The sequence below is a fragment of the Physeter macrocephalus genome, chromosome 18 (assembly GCF_002837175.3).
Source record: "Physeter macrocephalus isolate SW-GA chromosome 18, ASM283717v5, whole genome shotgun sequence".
In the NCBI taxonomy this organism is placed as follows: domain Eukaryota; kingdom Metazoa; phylum Chordata; class Mammalia; order Artiodactyla; family Physeteridae; genus Physeter; species Physeter macrocephalus.
In genome coordinates this window covers 23688072-23705653 of record NC_041231.1, presented here as the reverse complement: position 1 = coordinate 23705653, position 17582 = coordinate 23688072, and the positions used below count along the sequence as shown (strand labels likewise).

At 43.2% G+C, this 17582-nt stretch overlaps 1 protein-coding gene across 13 annotated transcripts in view; it reads right to left on the bottom strand.

Annotated features, from left to right (window-relative positions):
- Positions 1–17582, bottom strand: part of FOXP1 (forkhead box P1) — a 610819-nt gene that overhangs the window by 74456 nt on the left and 518781 nt on the right. For 12 of the 13 annotated variants that reach the window (XR_008615677.1, XM_007105389.4, XM_007105390.4 and 9 more), the window contains 2 exons: positions 12916–13069; positions 7298–7502 (listed from right to left, as the gene is read on the bottom strand). Coding sequence is in view for 12 of the 13 variants with exons in the window: in XM_007105389.4 (XP_007105451.1) it covers positions 7298–7502; positions 12916–13069 (359 nt within the window). In the remaining variant the exon portion in view is untranslated. Of the gene's footprint in view, positions 1–7297; positions 7503–12915; positions 13070–13704; positions 13865–17582 lie in introns of those variants that run through there. The other variant, XM_028479458.2, reaches the window with a different exon arrangement.

Here is a 17582-nt window from a genome sequence, read left to right as displayed (position 1 = left end):
GCGCGACGGGAGCCGGTGCTCCGCGGCGGGAGAGGCCACGGCAGGGAGAGGCCCGCGTACCGCAAAAAAAAAAAAAAAAAAAAAAAAAAAGAAAATCCATAAATTCATCCCCCAGGATGTGGCAGTATTTTCAAGGTGTTCTCCCTTTGCCCTCCCTGAATGTGTGGAATGACGGGAGGTGACACGGCACCACGGCACACCACCCTAAGAGAGGTTTTCCTTCTACTTCTAAAACCCAGAAGCAACTGGTTTCAAGCAGAAAGAGGAAATGATCACAGCTCTTCTAAACGTGATGATCGCCAAACACCCAGTAGCACTTTGGGGCATGAAGTGTTGATATGTCCCCAGGAGCGTCTTTCCGACGTAAGCAGGGACGGTTTTGCCCTAAACAGGCGACTTCCCTTGCAGATAGCCATAGGACAGTTGACGCTGCCAAGGGTCTGCTTTGGAGCAGAAAGCAGCACCTGAGCGTAGGCCTCTGCAATTGGCCGCACCCTTGTCTCTTTCTTGTCCCTACAACACCTGACGGGACACGCCCTGCCTGCTTTCTATATTCTCCACTTCTCGTCACCTGTGTGCAGCACCCTGCCTTCCCTCTTTGCAAAAAGATGTGGCCGGGGAGAACGGGCTGCAGAGAAACGCGTGGGGCTTCTCCCTGATTATGGCCTAACCTTGGAAGGTTACGGTCTGCTTCTGATCCCCAAGCTCTATCCCCTGGAGGCTGTAACCCAGAGTCTGGGGTGGAGTCCAGGTGGTTCTGATGAGCAGAGTGGTTCCCATCTGGGAACCAGCAGAATGTGGCAGCCACTGCAAGGACTCTAGGCTTGGGGACACCCTGGTTCCAGTCCCTGCCTGGTCCCTAACTAGCTGGATGGCTCATGCAAGTTATAAACTTCCTCTGGGCTCAACACTACCTGTACAGAGAGGACAGGACCCCGCAGGGTTGTCGTGAGGATACAATGGGAAAATCAGGATTAACGCTTCTGTAGAGTCCTTTATGCATTGTGACTGGCACAAAGTAATAGTTCAATAAAAGTTAGCTGCCTGATCATCACCATCATATGCCGGCTTCTGATTCCTTCCAGCAGTAGCAGTACCTGTACCCTGCTGGCTCACACCGGAATCGCAAACCACTGGTTCTGTGGACTGAACATGTCTGGGAGCATCATCAAAATGTGGGGGGAAAACTCTGTTCTTTCCAACAGTGCCCAAACCCAGGTCAATTGAGCATGCTAATCTGCAGTGCTTCTCAAGCTTGAATGGGCACGTCAAGGCCCCGGGGACTGGGTTAAAATGCAGACCCTGATTCAGTAGATCCAAGGTGGGGCCTGAGATTCTGCATTTCTAACGAGCTCCCACGTGATGCTGAAGTTGCTGGTCTACAGCCTTTGAGGAGCAAGAATCTCGGGTAGGCATGACAAATAGAAAATTCCCATACCCCATCTCAGACCAATGGAATCCAAATCTTCACAGGAGAGGCCTAGGAAGTGGTATATTTTAACAAATACCTGTGCCATTATCATCAGGCAATCTGGGAAACACTGGTCTGATGGTTAATGTTGGTGTCGGCCAGCTTTTCCTGTAAATGGCCAGATGGTAAATGTTTTACTCTTGGTGGGCTATATGCTTTCTGCTGTGACTACTCAAGCCAGCCGTTGTTTGTTTGTTTGTTTTTTAACAACTCTAATGGAGTATAATTGCTTTACAACGGTGTGCAAGCCAGCCATTGTAGTGTGAAAGCAGCCATAGACTTTGTGTAGATGAATAAGCCTCACTGTGTTCCAATAAAACTTTATTTACAAAATAAGAAGCGGGCCGGGCTTGGCCGGTAGGCCATAATTTGCTGACCTGTGTAATAGAGCAAATGCCTCAACCTATATGGGCAAGAAGTAGCAGTGAGAATTCTGAGGACAATTTGGGACAACGTGACTGCAGGTTCTCCAAAACAATCTAACGGGGAGGCAAAATTTGGGGTCGCTAGTTTGCTCAAGTGCTTCGAGTCAACAGAAATACAAAAGAAATTATCTGATTTTCAAAATACAAAAAAAAAAGGTTGAAATGAGGAAGACCTATTCAGAGTCACAGGACCTAGAGCTTACTACTTAAATTTCTGGCTCCAGAGGCCCTAAATATGAATATGAAAATATGCAAAAGCTAAATGCTTGTGTAACCAGAAGAGTTCTGAAACCAAGCTTCTAGAATGTTAGCGAGGAAACCAAGAGCACCAATATTTATTCATCAACAGAGGATTTAGTTTAAAAAAAAAAGAAAGAAAGAAAGGGAAACGAAACACCAAGCATGTCCACGACTCAGAGTCCCTTGCCTTTTGAAAACAGAAGGGCTGGTCAACACAAATGTTATTGTTATATAGTCAAATCCACGGCAATATGTCAAGAGGCCACAAATCAAAAACAGAGACTGTGAATCAAGTGAAACTGTCTGAAAGTCCACGAGCCAAGCAAAAACCTTCAGGGGTTATTTGAAGGCAGCTGCCAGCTGGGAAGTGTGGAAATCGCAAGCAATTGGAATACACAGGGCTGTGTCAACAAATGAGAAAGAAAAGGAAGGTACCTTGCAGGGACAGAAGGCAGGTTAGGCCTGAGAGAGAGAGAGAGAGAGAGAGAGAGAGAGAGAGAGAGAGAGAGGTGCCCAATGTGGGTCACCTGATTCTGAGAATATGACAGCCTCAGAGAAAGAAGAGGCCGCACAACCTGGGATCTCTCCAGAGTTTAAAGAAACCTTTCACCAAATGCTTAAGGAAAACCTTGGAACAAATATTTAGAAGAGCTACGCATCTGAGACACATTCAAGTTATAAAACATCTACTAATGGTGGTTGAACTAAAAGCAAAAAGCTGGGGAGGATCAGAAAAAAGGACTATCTCTGATATGGACTACAGAAGGACAGCTGAAACAGAATAGAGACCAGATGATGTGTTCAATGAGGAAACGCAAGATTTATAAGGCAGGAAGGAAAGTCAGGGTACACTGAAAGGAGGGAGAGGCTTGTTTTGCATCTGCCTGGGTGCAAATCCTGCATGGGGTCCATTTTTTTGTTCTTGATGTGCCGTTTCAGACCGTAAATGATTTACATTTTGTAAATCCTCTCCACCCACCCTCCCTCCGTGAGACGCCTAGGAACTATCTGTATCCACCTTAACAGAGGGGAACTCTAGGATTTTAAGTCAACACACGTTTTGTTGAATTGAATTTTTTAAATTTCTTTTAGGAGCACTGATTTTAATTTATCGTAATTAAGTATTCACTTCTATACTGAATGGAATGGAATCTCTAAGTGCTGTTTTATGAAATAAAGCAGAGACTTGAATTTCAATCTCGGCTATGCCACTAACAAGTTCTGTGACCCCAGGTCACTTATTTAATCTCGATGATTCCACTTCCTCACCTGTAAAATGGGTATAATAAACCCTGTTGTTTCCCAGCAGTCACGTGGCTAAAATGAGACATCCCTCCAAAGGTAAGAGTTTAGCCAGCCGCTTGGCACAGAGAAAAAAAATGGATTAAATGAGAGTTCCCTGCCCTTTCCCTAGTGCACCATAATAAAATGTGATAGAATTTTAATTCAGGCAATTACTTAAGTAGTAATTGCTATTTGTATTTACATAGCTGCTTTGATCCAAGAAGCTCAAAGGGCTTTACTAAATTTAGCATTTTAATAAATGTTTCATTTGCACGCTGTTGATTTTGTTTACCCACACCAAAACTTGGAATTTCCCAAAGCGAGACAGTCAGACAAGTTACGGAAACGAGATAGTATCTTCCTGTTTACAGGTATCCCAGGTCGGAGTTTTGTCTATTTACCAAAGAAGTCATGACGCCCTGGTCCTGTGGAATTAAATGATAGTAAGAGATATGAATGTGCCTGCTTCCCTTTGTAGCTCTCTTTAGCTCCTGCCTGTTGAACTTCATTCCCACCACGCTGCTCTCAGGCCCTGACAACAGAGGTAGGTTTATCGCGCCAATGAACATACACATATTATACGTATATATTTTATATATATATAAAATCCACAATAAACATTATTAAATTCTCGGGAGGAAATCAAAGCACGAAGCACGGCGCCAGTGCTGAATTCTAATGACGCGGAAGGTCCGTGATTGCACAGGGACAGGATCTTAACAAGCCTTGATGCGGGCGCTGGCAACTGCCTCACAAATCACACGGGCCGCTCCTCCCCTGACAGAGCTGAATATTGATACATGTCTCTACCCTGCGCAACGGGGAGGTGGGTTTCTACTGGCAATCTTTACCAAAGTGTGTTTTTTTTTTTTTCCCTTCTCTACACTCAAGGGTTTACCCTGAATGATTTAATTATAATTTTCCTCGTGTAAGACAAATTAAAGAGGAGAGTAGGAGTGTCGGGCCAAGCACATGATTTATCTCCTGAACAGACTGCAGCTCACCAAACCCCAGAGCTGCTGCCGCGGCGGCTGCTCACGGGAGCCCGAAGGACGCAAGGGGGCGGGGGAGGTCTTCCGCATGGCGTGGAAACACGCGGCCCAGTCGTGATCGGGAGACGACTCGTAACTTGAAAAACACACCAAAACTCTCACGATATTACCGTGGTCCGATGAATTTTTACATAGAGCACTCCCAAGTCCTTTCAGAAAGAATCCTTAAAGCTGGTAACCTGAGGTACAGCTCCAGGAGCACCGGGGGGTGGGGTGGGATGTGGTGGGAAATATTACGTAGAAATCAAGGGAGAGCTTCGAAAGAGATGCATTTCACAAACGCCCTTGGTGAGTAAGGGATGAAACTTCTCCAAGGGACTCCTGAGACAAATGACAACTCACTGTATAAGTGAGAACATATTTCGATAGTGACAGCTTTTTTTTTTTTTTTTTTTTTTTAACCATCATCTTCCACTATTTCAACAGTAATATCACACGAGATTTTCAAATAAACCCTCAGAGGGTAAAAACACTCATTGTAAGTCCTTATATACAAAGCTGGCTAACTAATAATTGAACTCCTAGTGATCAATTTTTTAAGTTTGTAGGTTTTTGACATATCTTTAACCTAAGGTACTCCTTTGCCAAATTTGCTACGTTCAGTTAAAATGTGCTGGCTAGAATCTGTTTTAATCCAGCCATGCCTAGGAACCTCCCAGGTAATAGAAACTGAGAGGTCCAAGAGGTTAAGCGGTAGCATATAATTTCATAGTTGCTTCTTCTTTGCATGAACAGTTGGAAAAGTCAGCCTGTTTTTATATCCAGATTAAGGTTCAGTGGAATCTAAGTACTTTTCTGATCCTTATTCTAATGCTGGTAGGTAGTATAAATGAAGATTAAGCCCAACTTTTGTACAGACACATAAGGACCATAAAACGAGAAATCCAACAAACCGATTCTCCTAGAATGAGACTGTCTCTGAGACCCATTTACTTTCGAATGCACCTTAAGACATGAAAAGGGCTATTCTTCTCCTATTCGCCTCCTTGCTAATCTACTACCTGACTCCAGATACATAACCTTTTAGAATGAAACTGAGCATGGTGCATCTAAACAGGGAGAGTTTTCTGTGTCACAGGAAATCTGTGCAGGCTCCACAATGGCTGACAAGATTACAACAAATACCTTAAGTGCATCAGTTGGCATTTTTCAGCGTATGGCCTCCTGCTCTGCCTATGGATAAAGATGTAATTCGATCCCTCTGCAGTAAATGGACAGCATCAACCTCAGGATACCAAAAGCAAGTAGAGCAAAGGACAACAGCCTAGAACCTTTTCTTCAAACGCTATCGCAAGTCTAGTCTGTTTGTTTGTTTGTTTAATTACAAAGGCATTCTAAGAGATTATAAAGCGAGAGCTAAGATTGGTCCCCAGACATAGAAATCCATCCTCACTAGAAACAAAAGAAGCCACATTTGGTCCAATGGCTCCAAATTAATTCTTACTGCCCACCATTCTATTTTTCAACCTCTTCTCAACCAATAAATTATAAGCATCTTTTAGTCCTTCTGTGTCTGCCACAGAAACTCTAAAGTGATTTTAAAAGGACAGTTGCAAGTTTTGGCTAAAACATATATAATTTCATCTCTGGAAACCTCTCATGGTTTTTACGCTGGAACGTGATACACACAAACATTCATAGACTGTTTTCTGTGTTTACTAAGCTCTAAATGGATAAAATGTTGCTGGTATAAAGATACACATCTAATTAAATCAGCGGGCTTCTTAAGGTTCAGCATTTCAAGAAATCCAGGAAATTATACGTGTAACTGCTTAAGTGAAAAATAAAATTCAAAGTTCTTTCACTGGGTCACTTTTATTAAAAAAACCAAAATAATCTGGTTTTCCTGATGGCAGTGACACTTACTATCACCTATTACTTTTGAGGTTTCTTTCCTTCTGTGGGTGGACACTCTGCATATGAAATACACAGGAAACAGTTTAAAAATAGGAAACCAAAAAAGAGGTTTTATATATATTTTCTACTTTGGAAAAGCACTGAACAGTGGAACTAATAGTTCTGCGTGCTAAGGTATAATAACAGGGATTCACAGCTTCCTTTTCTTAGAGCTGCCTTCTCACATGATAACATTTTGGATCTCCCAATCAACCTCAGCTTCAACTAACATCCAAGTGAAGCTCCGGGCAATTAAAAAATATAAAGTCTTAACTTCCAAACAGGAACACAGAAATGGAGTCAATGCTACCATATGTCCCATAAGCAGGACAAAGTGGCTGTGTATGCTTGTGTGTGTATACACGGGGACCCCTTCCATCTCTCCATCCCTCAGACCTTCACTGATGGTTTACCAAAAAAAAAAAAAAAAAAAAAAGAAGCAAAGGCCAAGTACTTTGGGGACACGATGATGAAAAAGATGGGCTCCCTGCCTTCAAGGAGGGTAGTGCAGAGTAGTGTGCGTTCTACCTTTTATCAAACCATGATTCAACACAGCCTACAGCAGACAACGCTATTCCCTTAGAAGACGTTTGTTTAAAGCCAAGGAAATCAGCTTGTACGGAGCGGGCACTTGGCAGAAAGAGGAAGCCTGGAAGCCTGGAAATCCAACCCATCCAATGAGAGACCAAAAGACTCTGCCTGAGCTCCTAAGCTCAGGTTCGATCTACATAAGTGCTAATTCCATGTTGAAAAGGTGACAAGAATTAGATGCTTCACACCCACACCATACTGAATACATTCTGAAGTAATTATATGCACACTCCAGTCACATGGATCCAATTAGAGATCACCAAGATATGGCGAGGCCCGGCCACCCACCCCTCCGCGTGAAAGACAGCTTTGGACACATCTCAGAGGGGCGTTCCTACCTTTCCCTTTTGGGAGTGTGGACTGACAGCTGTCCGTTGGTAGAGGCATGTGGGTTCATTATTAAGGAGGTCTTGGAAGGTGCAGAGGAAGAGACACATGTCGTGGTCAGATCCAAACTGCTGTGATTGTTGCCCGTGGTTTCTTCTGTCGTATGAGCACTTGTCACTTCTTTCCAGAGCTGCTGCAGTTCTGTTGGAATCATGCCTGAAACAAACAAATTGGATAATTAAATCAATTAACAGCTAATTCCGTCCTCTTCAAACAGTAATTAAATCAAAGAGTCAGTAAACAAAGCCTAGCGTTGGGGGGAGCGGGTTTGGTGCGCTCCGTCTTTTTCCTTCCCTCTCAACTAAGGCAAATACGGTAGGAACGAACGTGTCCTCCCCCTGAAGTGCCCTCATCACACATAAAAGACACCCGTGAAAAGGATTCAAAACACAGCTACTGCTTGCAAAGACTGTATGCCTCCATCCAAACTGTTGTTTCTAAATCGCTGGGGGGGAAAAAAATGCAGATAGATGTTACTGTATTTTTAGACACAAAGAAGGGCTCAAAATAAATTTGTTCAACTATACTATTATGACAACACGAGCCACAAAATGAATAATTTTTGTGCTTAAGCCTTAAATGATGACAAATAGCTCTGTTATTAAATACAGTTTTTATTAATCACTTTTAGACATAAATTATGAATTCATATTGTCTTCCTGAAATGCTTTTCAACTTTCAACAGTCAAATTGATTATACTATGATTATTTCATTAACACACCTATCTTCCTCATTAATTTTGGTTTCTTGTACCACATGCTTAATTGATGGATGTGTCTACTGAAAAACTGTATAACTTTTTATACAAGTAACACTATTATTACTGTCATTTCTTAGATCCATGCTAATGAACCATTGCAGAATGAAATGAAAACGTGAAAGACACTTGGAGCAGTAAAGTTCTCTTGTTTTTGAGGGGGTCAGAATGGACATGGGTCTTAGGCAGTAAGTGTCAACTTGCTTTTTCTTCCCCCAAGAAGAGATACAATCAGGATGCCAATCTCACTATTGTGGGCCTGCAGCCTTTATTCTGGCTGCATGCCTCTACAGCCCAGGATTTCCAAATCCCACCTCAAGGCATGTTCTAGTGCGTACACAGAGAGAGGAAAAATATTCTGAATGGCAACTGACAAAAACAACAACCTAGGAGGACAACCTGGAAGAAATCATAGGCCCTGGACATCACAAGGCAATGCCGCGTTAGAACTGGACGTCTGTCTGGATCACAGTTCATTGTTTCAATCAGCTGGAACCCAGCTATCCTAGAAAGCCTGCCATTTTCTAACTATATAGCAGTAACCGAAACAGGCATGTTTCTGACCAAACCTAAGGTACTGAATTTAAAAAGAAGGCTGTGCGCATTACAGTCATTTGAAACACGTAATAAAAAATGCCAAGGTCTAAATTTAATTTATTTTTGTCATTTAGAATACAATGGATAGATAATCATCTCAACGTGATCAGCCAAACATCTTTACTTTGCTAAACTGTTAAAGATTTTAATTATGCTAGCATTGGAGAGCACTGGTCTAATGAGGCGATGGACTCCAGAGAATCCGAGTGGTTAAGAACTGTGAAATGAGTCTGATAGGATTTTTTTATATTCACCGTGGATCGTTTGCATATCAAAGAGGAGTAAATTATTGCACAGCAGACCAATAACCTTCCCCGCCTTTCTGAGAGGAGCGTTAACAAAAACAGTTGGTCTCTCCGAACGTTTCTCCACGAAAATGTTCAAATGCTCAAGTCTCTGCAATTAATAAATATTACAAAGGAGGCTTCAAATGATACATTAAGTGGTCAGATATTCTTCGAACGCATCCTCGACAGCCAAGTCGGGTTTCTTCTTCCTTCATAAGAATCAAATGCCAATTATATTTTGATGGATTTTGTCCCAAATGAGCGTTTAGTTATTAGGCATATTCAATTATTACTTGTCCCCTGAAATTAAACCTCGGAGGCAAATTAAACAAAGGGAAAGGTCACCACACAATCCCGTGTCCGGTTCTGCCACATCTGGGCTATTATTTCCCAGCACCTTGCGAGGTGACATGTGGGGAGCGTCTATAGCTAACAGGCCACCGCTGATGTCTGCACACCAACAATTACCTGCGAAGATGGCTGACCCTCCGACCACTATTTATTCAACTGAAACAATAGTGAATAGGCTTGTCTGTGGATGGTAGCACATTGATATGAAGCCACACAAGTCAACACCCAGTTTTATTTTCTGGGGAGTAAGTACACATGAAAAGAACAAGCCACCTATTTTTCAACTCAAACTAATTGATTTCTGGGTCAGGTGCATGGGAGGTCGGAAGAAGGAAGAACACACCACGGTTTCTAACAACCGTGTTAACGCTTTCCCTTCGCAGAAGCAGAACTCTGAAGGTGTTTCGAGAGTAAGCTGTTTATCCAGCAAATAAAGACAAAGAGAAATGCCCTGTTACACTTGTTATGCCCACAGAGTACATTAATGCTGCTCTCCTCTTCTTCTAGTCCAATAGGCTAGCAAATCAGTTCCCTCGCCCAGAAGGAGAAACGGTAAATAAAACAGGAACTCACTGACTGACAACGAGGCATCCTTCTGGGTCAAATTTCCATGTGATAATAACGGTGAAGAACACTGTCATCAGACTCACAGAAAAGCAGTCAAATTGGTCTCCTCCATCAATGTTACACCTTGTTAGCGATGTTAAACTGTTAGTTCAATGAATACTATCTACCAAAGGATGCTGTTATTTGACAGCCGAGATCTCATGATAGAATTGTGACAGATAAAAGGTAAGCTAGTCACTCATCAGACTCAACGGACATCAAATGTCCAGAAAGCATGCATTTCTTCCAAAAAATGGTAGATAGGAATAACAGTACCAAGTTAAACAAATCCATTAACAGGTACCTCAGCAGGCATGTAATGTTCTCCCAGCTATAGTTTACATTTGAAAGAATTAAAAAGTCAGAATGATACTTAAAAGTGTATTTTTTTATGGGATTACAGGTGCTGAGGAAGATGAGATGATTAAAGACACCAAGGGAAAAACAGACACGCTAATAATATGAAACAGAGAGAAGGCCCTACAACAGCCCTAAAAACATCCAAAAAAGAAGTCCTTCCGTTTCATAACCTAAAACCTCTGGCGGGGGGTGGTGGCGCGCGCGGGGTCGGGGGAGAGCCTTCAAAATATTACTCTCTGTTTCTTCATATACTTTGATATTTACATGCACGTTTAAGGCAACTTAGCCAAGACCGTACAGGTATGTAAAATAAGCACGATGATTATATCCTGAAGTGGGGCATCACCAGCAAATTTAACACCTAAACCCTGTGCCTTGCTACATTTCCTTTTCCAGGACAACTGGCCCCTTCATTATAAAAGAAAATGCAGACACAGGTTTAAAAAATGTATGTTGCGGGGACAGTTGACAGATTACCGTTCACGGAACTCAATTTTACAACCCCAGGTATCACTGGCTCCAAGACAGAGCTGATCAACCTTTTCTTGTCCTTGTACCTCCATACCCAGGTGACCACGTTCAAGCGAGCAGAAAGTTGATTTAAACCTCATAATGACATCAGTTTTAAGCCATCATCTCTCCGATTAAAAAAAAAAAATTGTGTTGTAGTCCAACATGACTGAATTCTCCAGCCACTTTGGGCGAGGGGTTAGGGGAGACAAAACCAACCTCCTGATGCCAAGAGAGACGGCAATGACACTGGTGGTTCACTTCACTGGGAGAAATATCTATATTTACGTTTATGCATCCTGGGCGCACACAAAGGCACCACCTCAGACTGTAAATATGCGTCGTCTTAATGTCACGGGGGCTAAGAGTTAGAGCAGACTGCTAAGCATCTCAATCAATGCCATGACTAGTAAATTACCTACCGGTGTCTCTGATATGTTACTGCAGAGATTACACTTCATGCATCACCACATTCATTTCTTTCACATTACACATGAGCTTGTCTTGTCACTGCCCAATTGCCCTCTTTTGGACAGCTTAACTGATGTACTGTAACAATGAACCTTAGTGCACAAACTTAACAGTAGAGGAGCAGTGGGAAAAGATGAGCGAGGCAGAAGCCGAGTCCAGCGGGTGTGTCAGCCCAGCCGGTGATGTTGCCAACAATAAACCCAAAGTTGAAATTAATGCACGTTATAACATCTCGCCAGCGCAAAAATGCATCAGCCCACGTGTGCTCCCCACCCCCCCGACCCGGCACCGCTCAGTTACCAAATCTTCTATTTTGACAGCAACAGAGATGCTGATTATATGTTGTGCGGATAAGCAGTAATGGCAGAAGGGGGAGGGGAGGCAAGAGGGAAGTTAAAGGAGGAAAAAGCCCTGGTCTCAACACTAAAAACATAAACAAAACCCAAAGAACCCCAGGAGGGACAGCAGTCGGGTGTGGTTGACTCAGGAGAATCAGGATTCCACGCACACATGCCTCACCGGCTCCACCTGACACCAAAAGTTACTGAACACGTGGCCATGCCTTCCGCATCACGAGGGGAGAACGACGTTCCATATTTTGAACCTTTTCATAACGAAACTGAATCCAAGATACCAAAGGCTTTAGCTACCAGCCTTGAAGGCACAGATACACATACATCGGAGTCTTCCATGGGCCTTGAGGAGGTAAATGAAATCTACCACACCCCATACGGGATGGAGGAATTGTATTTCAAAACACGGCATGACTCTTCTTTCCTTCCTGCCTTTCCTTCTTGCTGGTTCTGAATAATCCATTTGTGTATCACATTACACCCATGCAAGTTAGAGTTGCTCAAACCCAGAGGATGTCCTAAAAACAGCTAGAGTACTCATTTGTTTCTGACATCCAACACCCATTGGAAGAACATGTCAATGGCTCTTCCAAAGACATTTTTTAAATCCATGAAATCTTGTTTCCTTTTCAAAGGGCTCCGGTTTTCGAAAGAGAGCTGGAGATGGACAGGCTGCCTGTTCTGACGGGTACAGAACCAACGGGCTCAAAAACCAACAGTCAGGTGAATACGAAAAGAAAGAAAAGGGAGAACCCAACAGAAAACAACCTTGGCTTTTGTAACAGCAAGAGATGAATCATAATCGTTTACAGAAAAAGAAACCTGAATTTCTCCCTAGATATTAAAAAGTGGCATTTCTAAAGCATTACTACGATTTAACACAGAGCAAGTTACAGGATGTACAACACATCTTAAAATGACTAACAGAAGCCTTCAAGAAAATGCATCTGTGATTCCAAACTGAAAACGCGAGAAGATCTGATTAAAATGCTCCCTCAGTCAGAGCAGCAGTGCCTTCTCTTTACTCTAAGAACGTGCAGCTTTCTGATCCTGCTAAGCCTCCAGATCACCCTAGCTCTTCCTTTTGGCACTGACCGAGCACTCTGGCTTCTGGAAAGGTCCATCACTGTTACCTGATCCGGCTTTGCCTCTGAGTGTGTATCGGCATGTTTTAAACGGACGAGCCCCCTCACGATGAGCTGGAAGAAGACGACCCCACCCCCTCCTCCGCCCCAGTCTCGAGAGAGCAGCGCCTTTTGTAACCATCAACGCTTACCTTGAGCAAGGGGTTGGAGGGGAAGGGCAGGCTGCCCCGGCTGGATTGTTAGAAGGCCTTGGCGCTGCAAAGACAGAAGGTGTTGCTGCTGTAGCTGCTGCATCTGTAAAAGTTGCTGCTGGAAAGCCAACTGCTGGGTAGCCACCTGCTGTTGCTGGAAGAAATCAGGAAGGAAAAAAAAAAAAAAAAATGAGATGGCCACTGCTGGGGGAAGGTGAAACGTATGGACATTTGCAGACACACTGTCATCAGCCAGGACTGAGAGCGGTCACTACAGCTTCGCGGAGGGCTCGGGGTCAAGGCTGCTTTCAAAGGGACAGGACACATCACCTCCGAAGAGAAGCGAGGGGCTGGGTGTGGGCCCTTTTTGCTGCCGGCTCCCATAGGAAAATAATTTGACAATCAAGACAGCTTTTCCTACGGTTTGAAAGGCCTGAGTTCTTCTAGCCAAGATGTAGACTTCTAGACTCTGAAATTTTTAAGTAGACACAGGAGCAGCAGGCAGGCTATACACCACTCCAGGTCTGGAGGGATTTGAACCCTGAACCTCTGAGGTGTGAAGGGACCAGTTGCCTCCATCCCGCCTGCACGGGGAGAAGCTTTTAACTACTCTGTTTATCACTTCTGACATAAATAAATGAGAAAAAATCAGACCTTTGAAGAAGAAAAACTTCATCTAATATTGTTAATTAGCCATGACAAACGATGAAATAACATTGTAAATCTTTCATAGAAACAGCCACTAGATTTTAATTACACACATTCATAATTTAGCAAACAACATCGTACTCGGCTGTGAGTGTTTAATATGAAGGACACTTGAAGCTTCAGATGCCTTCGCTTGGCTTGAGTTTCAGAAACCCCGAGGTCTGCTTGCTGGTCCTGCTTCCCTGCCCGCTTTGTTCTTGCAAAGAAGGGGCTTTGCGAAATGATAAATATCTTTCTGTTGATTGGACAATGACAGGAGGAAAACTTTTGTTGTGTAAAACATCAATACATCATTCCTGTGTTTAGCAGGTCTTGCTCCAGCCAAAAAAATTAATGTAGATTTCCTCAGTAATTATCTGAGTGATAGAAAGATAATACAGTGCAGTATTACAATAAATAGAAGGAAATTATCTAATATCCTTAATCTGCTAGGAATCAAATCGAGGTGGAGGTCTTAGCCACATTATGGCTAACAATTATGAAAGGAAAATTAACCCTTCTTTGGGAAGGGAGTTCTGGAGCCAGAAAAAAAAAAAAAAAAAAAAAAGAAAGAAAGAAAAAGGTTCTTTTAAGAAAAGAACAAGATACGTTTTCCTAATTCTGAGTATTATTCAAAACATCAAAGACGTTCACAACCAAGAGGACAATACAACTCTTTCACAGAGCTTCTCATAACTACGCTTTACAAACAACTGCATTCACTTAACCTAACACATGACCCTGATCTGATACATCCATAAAATGGTATACATATCAAGACCTTCTGATGTAAAGTTCAAAGGAGGAGAAAAATGGTGGTTTCCTTTTGGTCTCCATGTAGTTTATTTTACAGTAAAAACCATCATTCTCATATTAGCAACCAATTTCAGACTTACTACCATGCCACTGAGAAAGTTAATTGCGTTTCACTCCCAAAAAACAAATTCTATACCACTAACAACAAAAATTTAAATAAATTTAAATGAAAAGCCAGTGTTTTCATTTGAAGAACAGCATGCATAAAATGACCCAATTGTTTTCACCCCTTCCCAAGTTATCACATTAATGTAAGAGCCAATGATAGTTATATTCATGTCAAAATGATTTTTTCACTTCTTCAACAGATATTAATTCACGACGTTTACAAAAACGGGTGGGGGAAGGAAGAGAAGAAAAATAACATTGATACAATGAAAGATCAGGGAATTCGCTCTTGCTGAGGTAGAAAATCATGGGGCAGGGAGGGTGCTGGAGTTCGGGGAGAGTGTTTCCCATCTTACTGTAAATGAAATGTTTAGAAATTGTGTATTTATATAAAATGACTGATGGCTGTTCTGTTGTCTCTGTGGCCATCCCTAGGAAAAGCTCATGAGAGCTGTCCGCGTTTGAAAAGTCAGGATATAAAAGTATACAAGGCCCATTGTCCAAAGAAAGAATTTAAAAGCAACACTGGTTGCCAAACTGTGCTCCCCACCCAGTTACCAAACACAGGATACGAGCCCGTTTGTTTACTTCTCACAATTGAATGCATACAAAAAAGGTCTCCGCGCAGTCCCCTGGACAGGTCAGTAGTCGGTGTTAAAACGCTAAAATGCCCTGATAAACCTTGCATTTCGAATCCCCTCCCTGGCGCTGCAGTCAAAGGTCTGTTTTCCTTTCTTCGGCTCCTGCCTACTGCCTAACATAAACTGTCATAACTGCCCAGGACAAACGGCCCTTTTAAAACAATCAACTTAGCCTACCTCACCCACACAGGATGGGATCTTTTTGCGTGGCTCGACTTAAAATCAACTCTGCCTTCTCTTTTCCACACCCGTCCCGTCAAATAGTCGTGAGCCGTCACCTAAATCCTAGCTGTACTGGGGCTACAGAGCACCCATCTCCCAAGGAAGGTCTTAGGTCTAAACTCAAAGTGGGGCCTGACTTTCTCAAGGCAACTTTAGGGAAAAAAAAAAAAAAAAAAAGAGAGAGACTAAAGTACGTTGTTCTGGCCCAGGATCAAGTGTCTTACTGCAGAGGCGATCAAAAGAGGGGAAAGGGCGGGGGAGGGGGAGGGCTGACGATTCAAAATTATGAGCCACTAATGACTGGGGATTCAGTAAATTAATATACTTGTTCCATCTGTCAACATCCGAGTTCAAACCTTGTTAAAATCCTAACCACCAGTCCACATCATGAAATTGCTACCATGTGACTCTATTTCATGGTAGCACAAAAGGCCCACCACCTGCATGGTAATTTCAGGAGGCTCCCCCCTTACCTTTGGGAAATAGGGCTCTCCTCATCGTTACAACAGGTCTCGGCCACATCCAGTGGCACTGTGAACACACCGCTAGAATCCAAGGAGACATGCCCGCGGGTCTGGGTCTACCCACCCTTCAGGATGTGAAGGCAACATCATCTTTGCCTTTCGAAATGGACGGCAGAGGGTGACACAACAAACGCAGTGTCCCGGAGATGCCAAATGCTACTGCAGTGTAACCACCTTCCCCTGGTTCAGATAAAAACTCTTCCCCTTTCTCCCCGGAACCTCCCTTCCCAAATTCTGACACCACCATCGTCTTTGTGTGCCCGAGATGCCCCCTTTCTGACAGCAGCAATTTGGGAGAGTTAACTTTTATCCTTCCTTCTGCTGTGTAACTTTCGGCTTCATATTTCTTTATGTGCCCTCTGAGCTCATCTGAACTTTCATGTTCTCCCAGCGTGCAGACCCTGCATTCCAAACTATGTCTAACAGACCAAATAAGAGGTTAATAAGAAGTGGCAACAGAAAGGAAAAACACAATCTCTGGTAACTGATAAGAATGACAGTGCGGCCCTTTTTTGTTTGTCTTCAAATATAGAGTTAAAGATCTTTAAAAAACTAAATTTTGATGCCTTTGAAAAGAAAGAAGCACAAAATAACAACAGGGGGTTATTGCCTGCGAGCCACAGGGGAGAAACTCCATAATTCTTATTCTCCCTTTTGAAGGCTGTTAGAAATCTGATTCAAAAAAGCAACAGCAGAAGGGGAAACCTCTTGAGGCTGTAACCATTTCCTGTGATCATGCATAATGTGCTTCAAAAGTGGGTTTTTACCAATTCTGTTGATCAATTGCACCTCCTTCATATCCCTTCTTTTTTCTGCTGTGTTTACATCTGATGTGACTCAGTGACGAGCACTGTCTGAGACTGTGAAACAGGCCTGTCATGTTGATTTATGGGCGCATCAAACCACAACTTGTCCAAACTGAAGCTTGCAGTTCATTAATTAGAGAGTTGTGACTTTGAAGTCAGCTTTCAGACTGTGGTTTTTAACATTTGGCTTAATTTATATGCTCTTGAATGTGGATCTCTAAGGAAAAAACTGAAATTCCCTTCTTGTCTTTGAACTTCTTTTGACCGCACAATAATCATTTCTTTGTCCAGAGCGATGCCTGCAATCCCAGAGTCATTAACGCGCATTGAACTGCCACTGATGAGTAAGCCCCACTGAATTAGAAAAACAGCCAGCAAAACAAAGCTGAGAGCCTCCTGCACAGTGATATCTCACAATTACATGCCTTCCCTCCCTGTGCCATTTCCATTTTAATTACTGTTAGTCCTTTAGATTTACATTTTAGACACTTTTTAATCTGTTCCCTTTTTTATTATAGCAGCACCCGGTAGCGCGCCACCGTACTTAAGGTGGTGTCAGCAGTTTCATTAAAACGCCTCCTCCCCTTCACCCCCAAACTGCCCCTACTCTGCAGGGGTTTCCACCCAGGCTGCTAAACAGGACTCCAGGATGAAAACTTGGCAGGGCACAGAAAATGTACCCAATTTGTGCAGAGGGAGGAGCCGGCAAAGTGAGAACGGCTGGCTCATTCCCAGGATGTAAAACGAGCGCCTCCCGGCACCTGAGCTCAGCATCCGGGCTCCTGCGAGGGACAGGGATGGGGAGGTTCACCTGGCGGGACTCCCTGTAAACTCAAGGAAGCGGCTGCCTCCTCTGGGTCAGC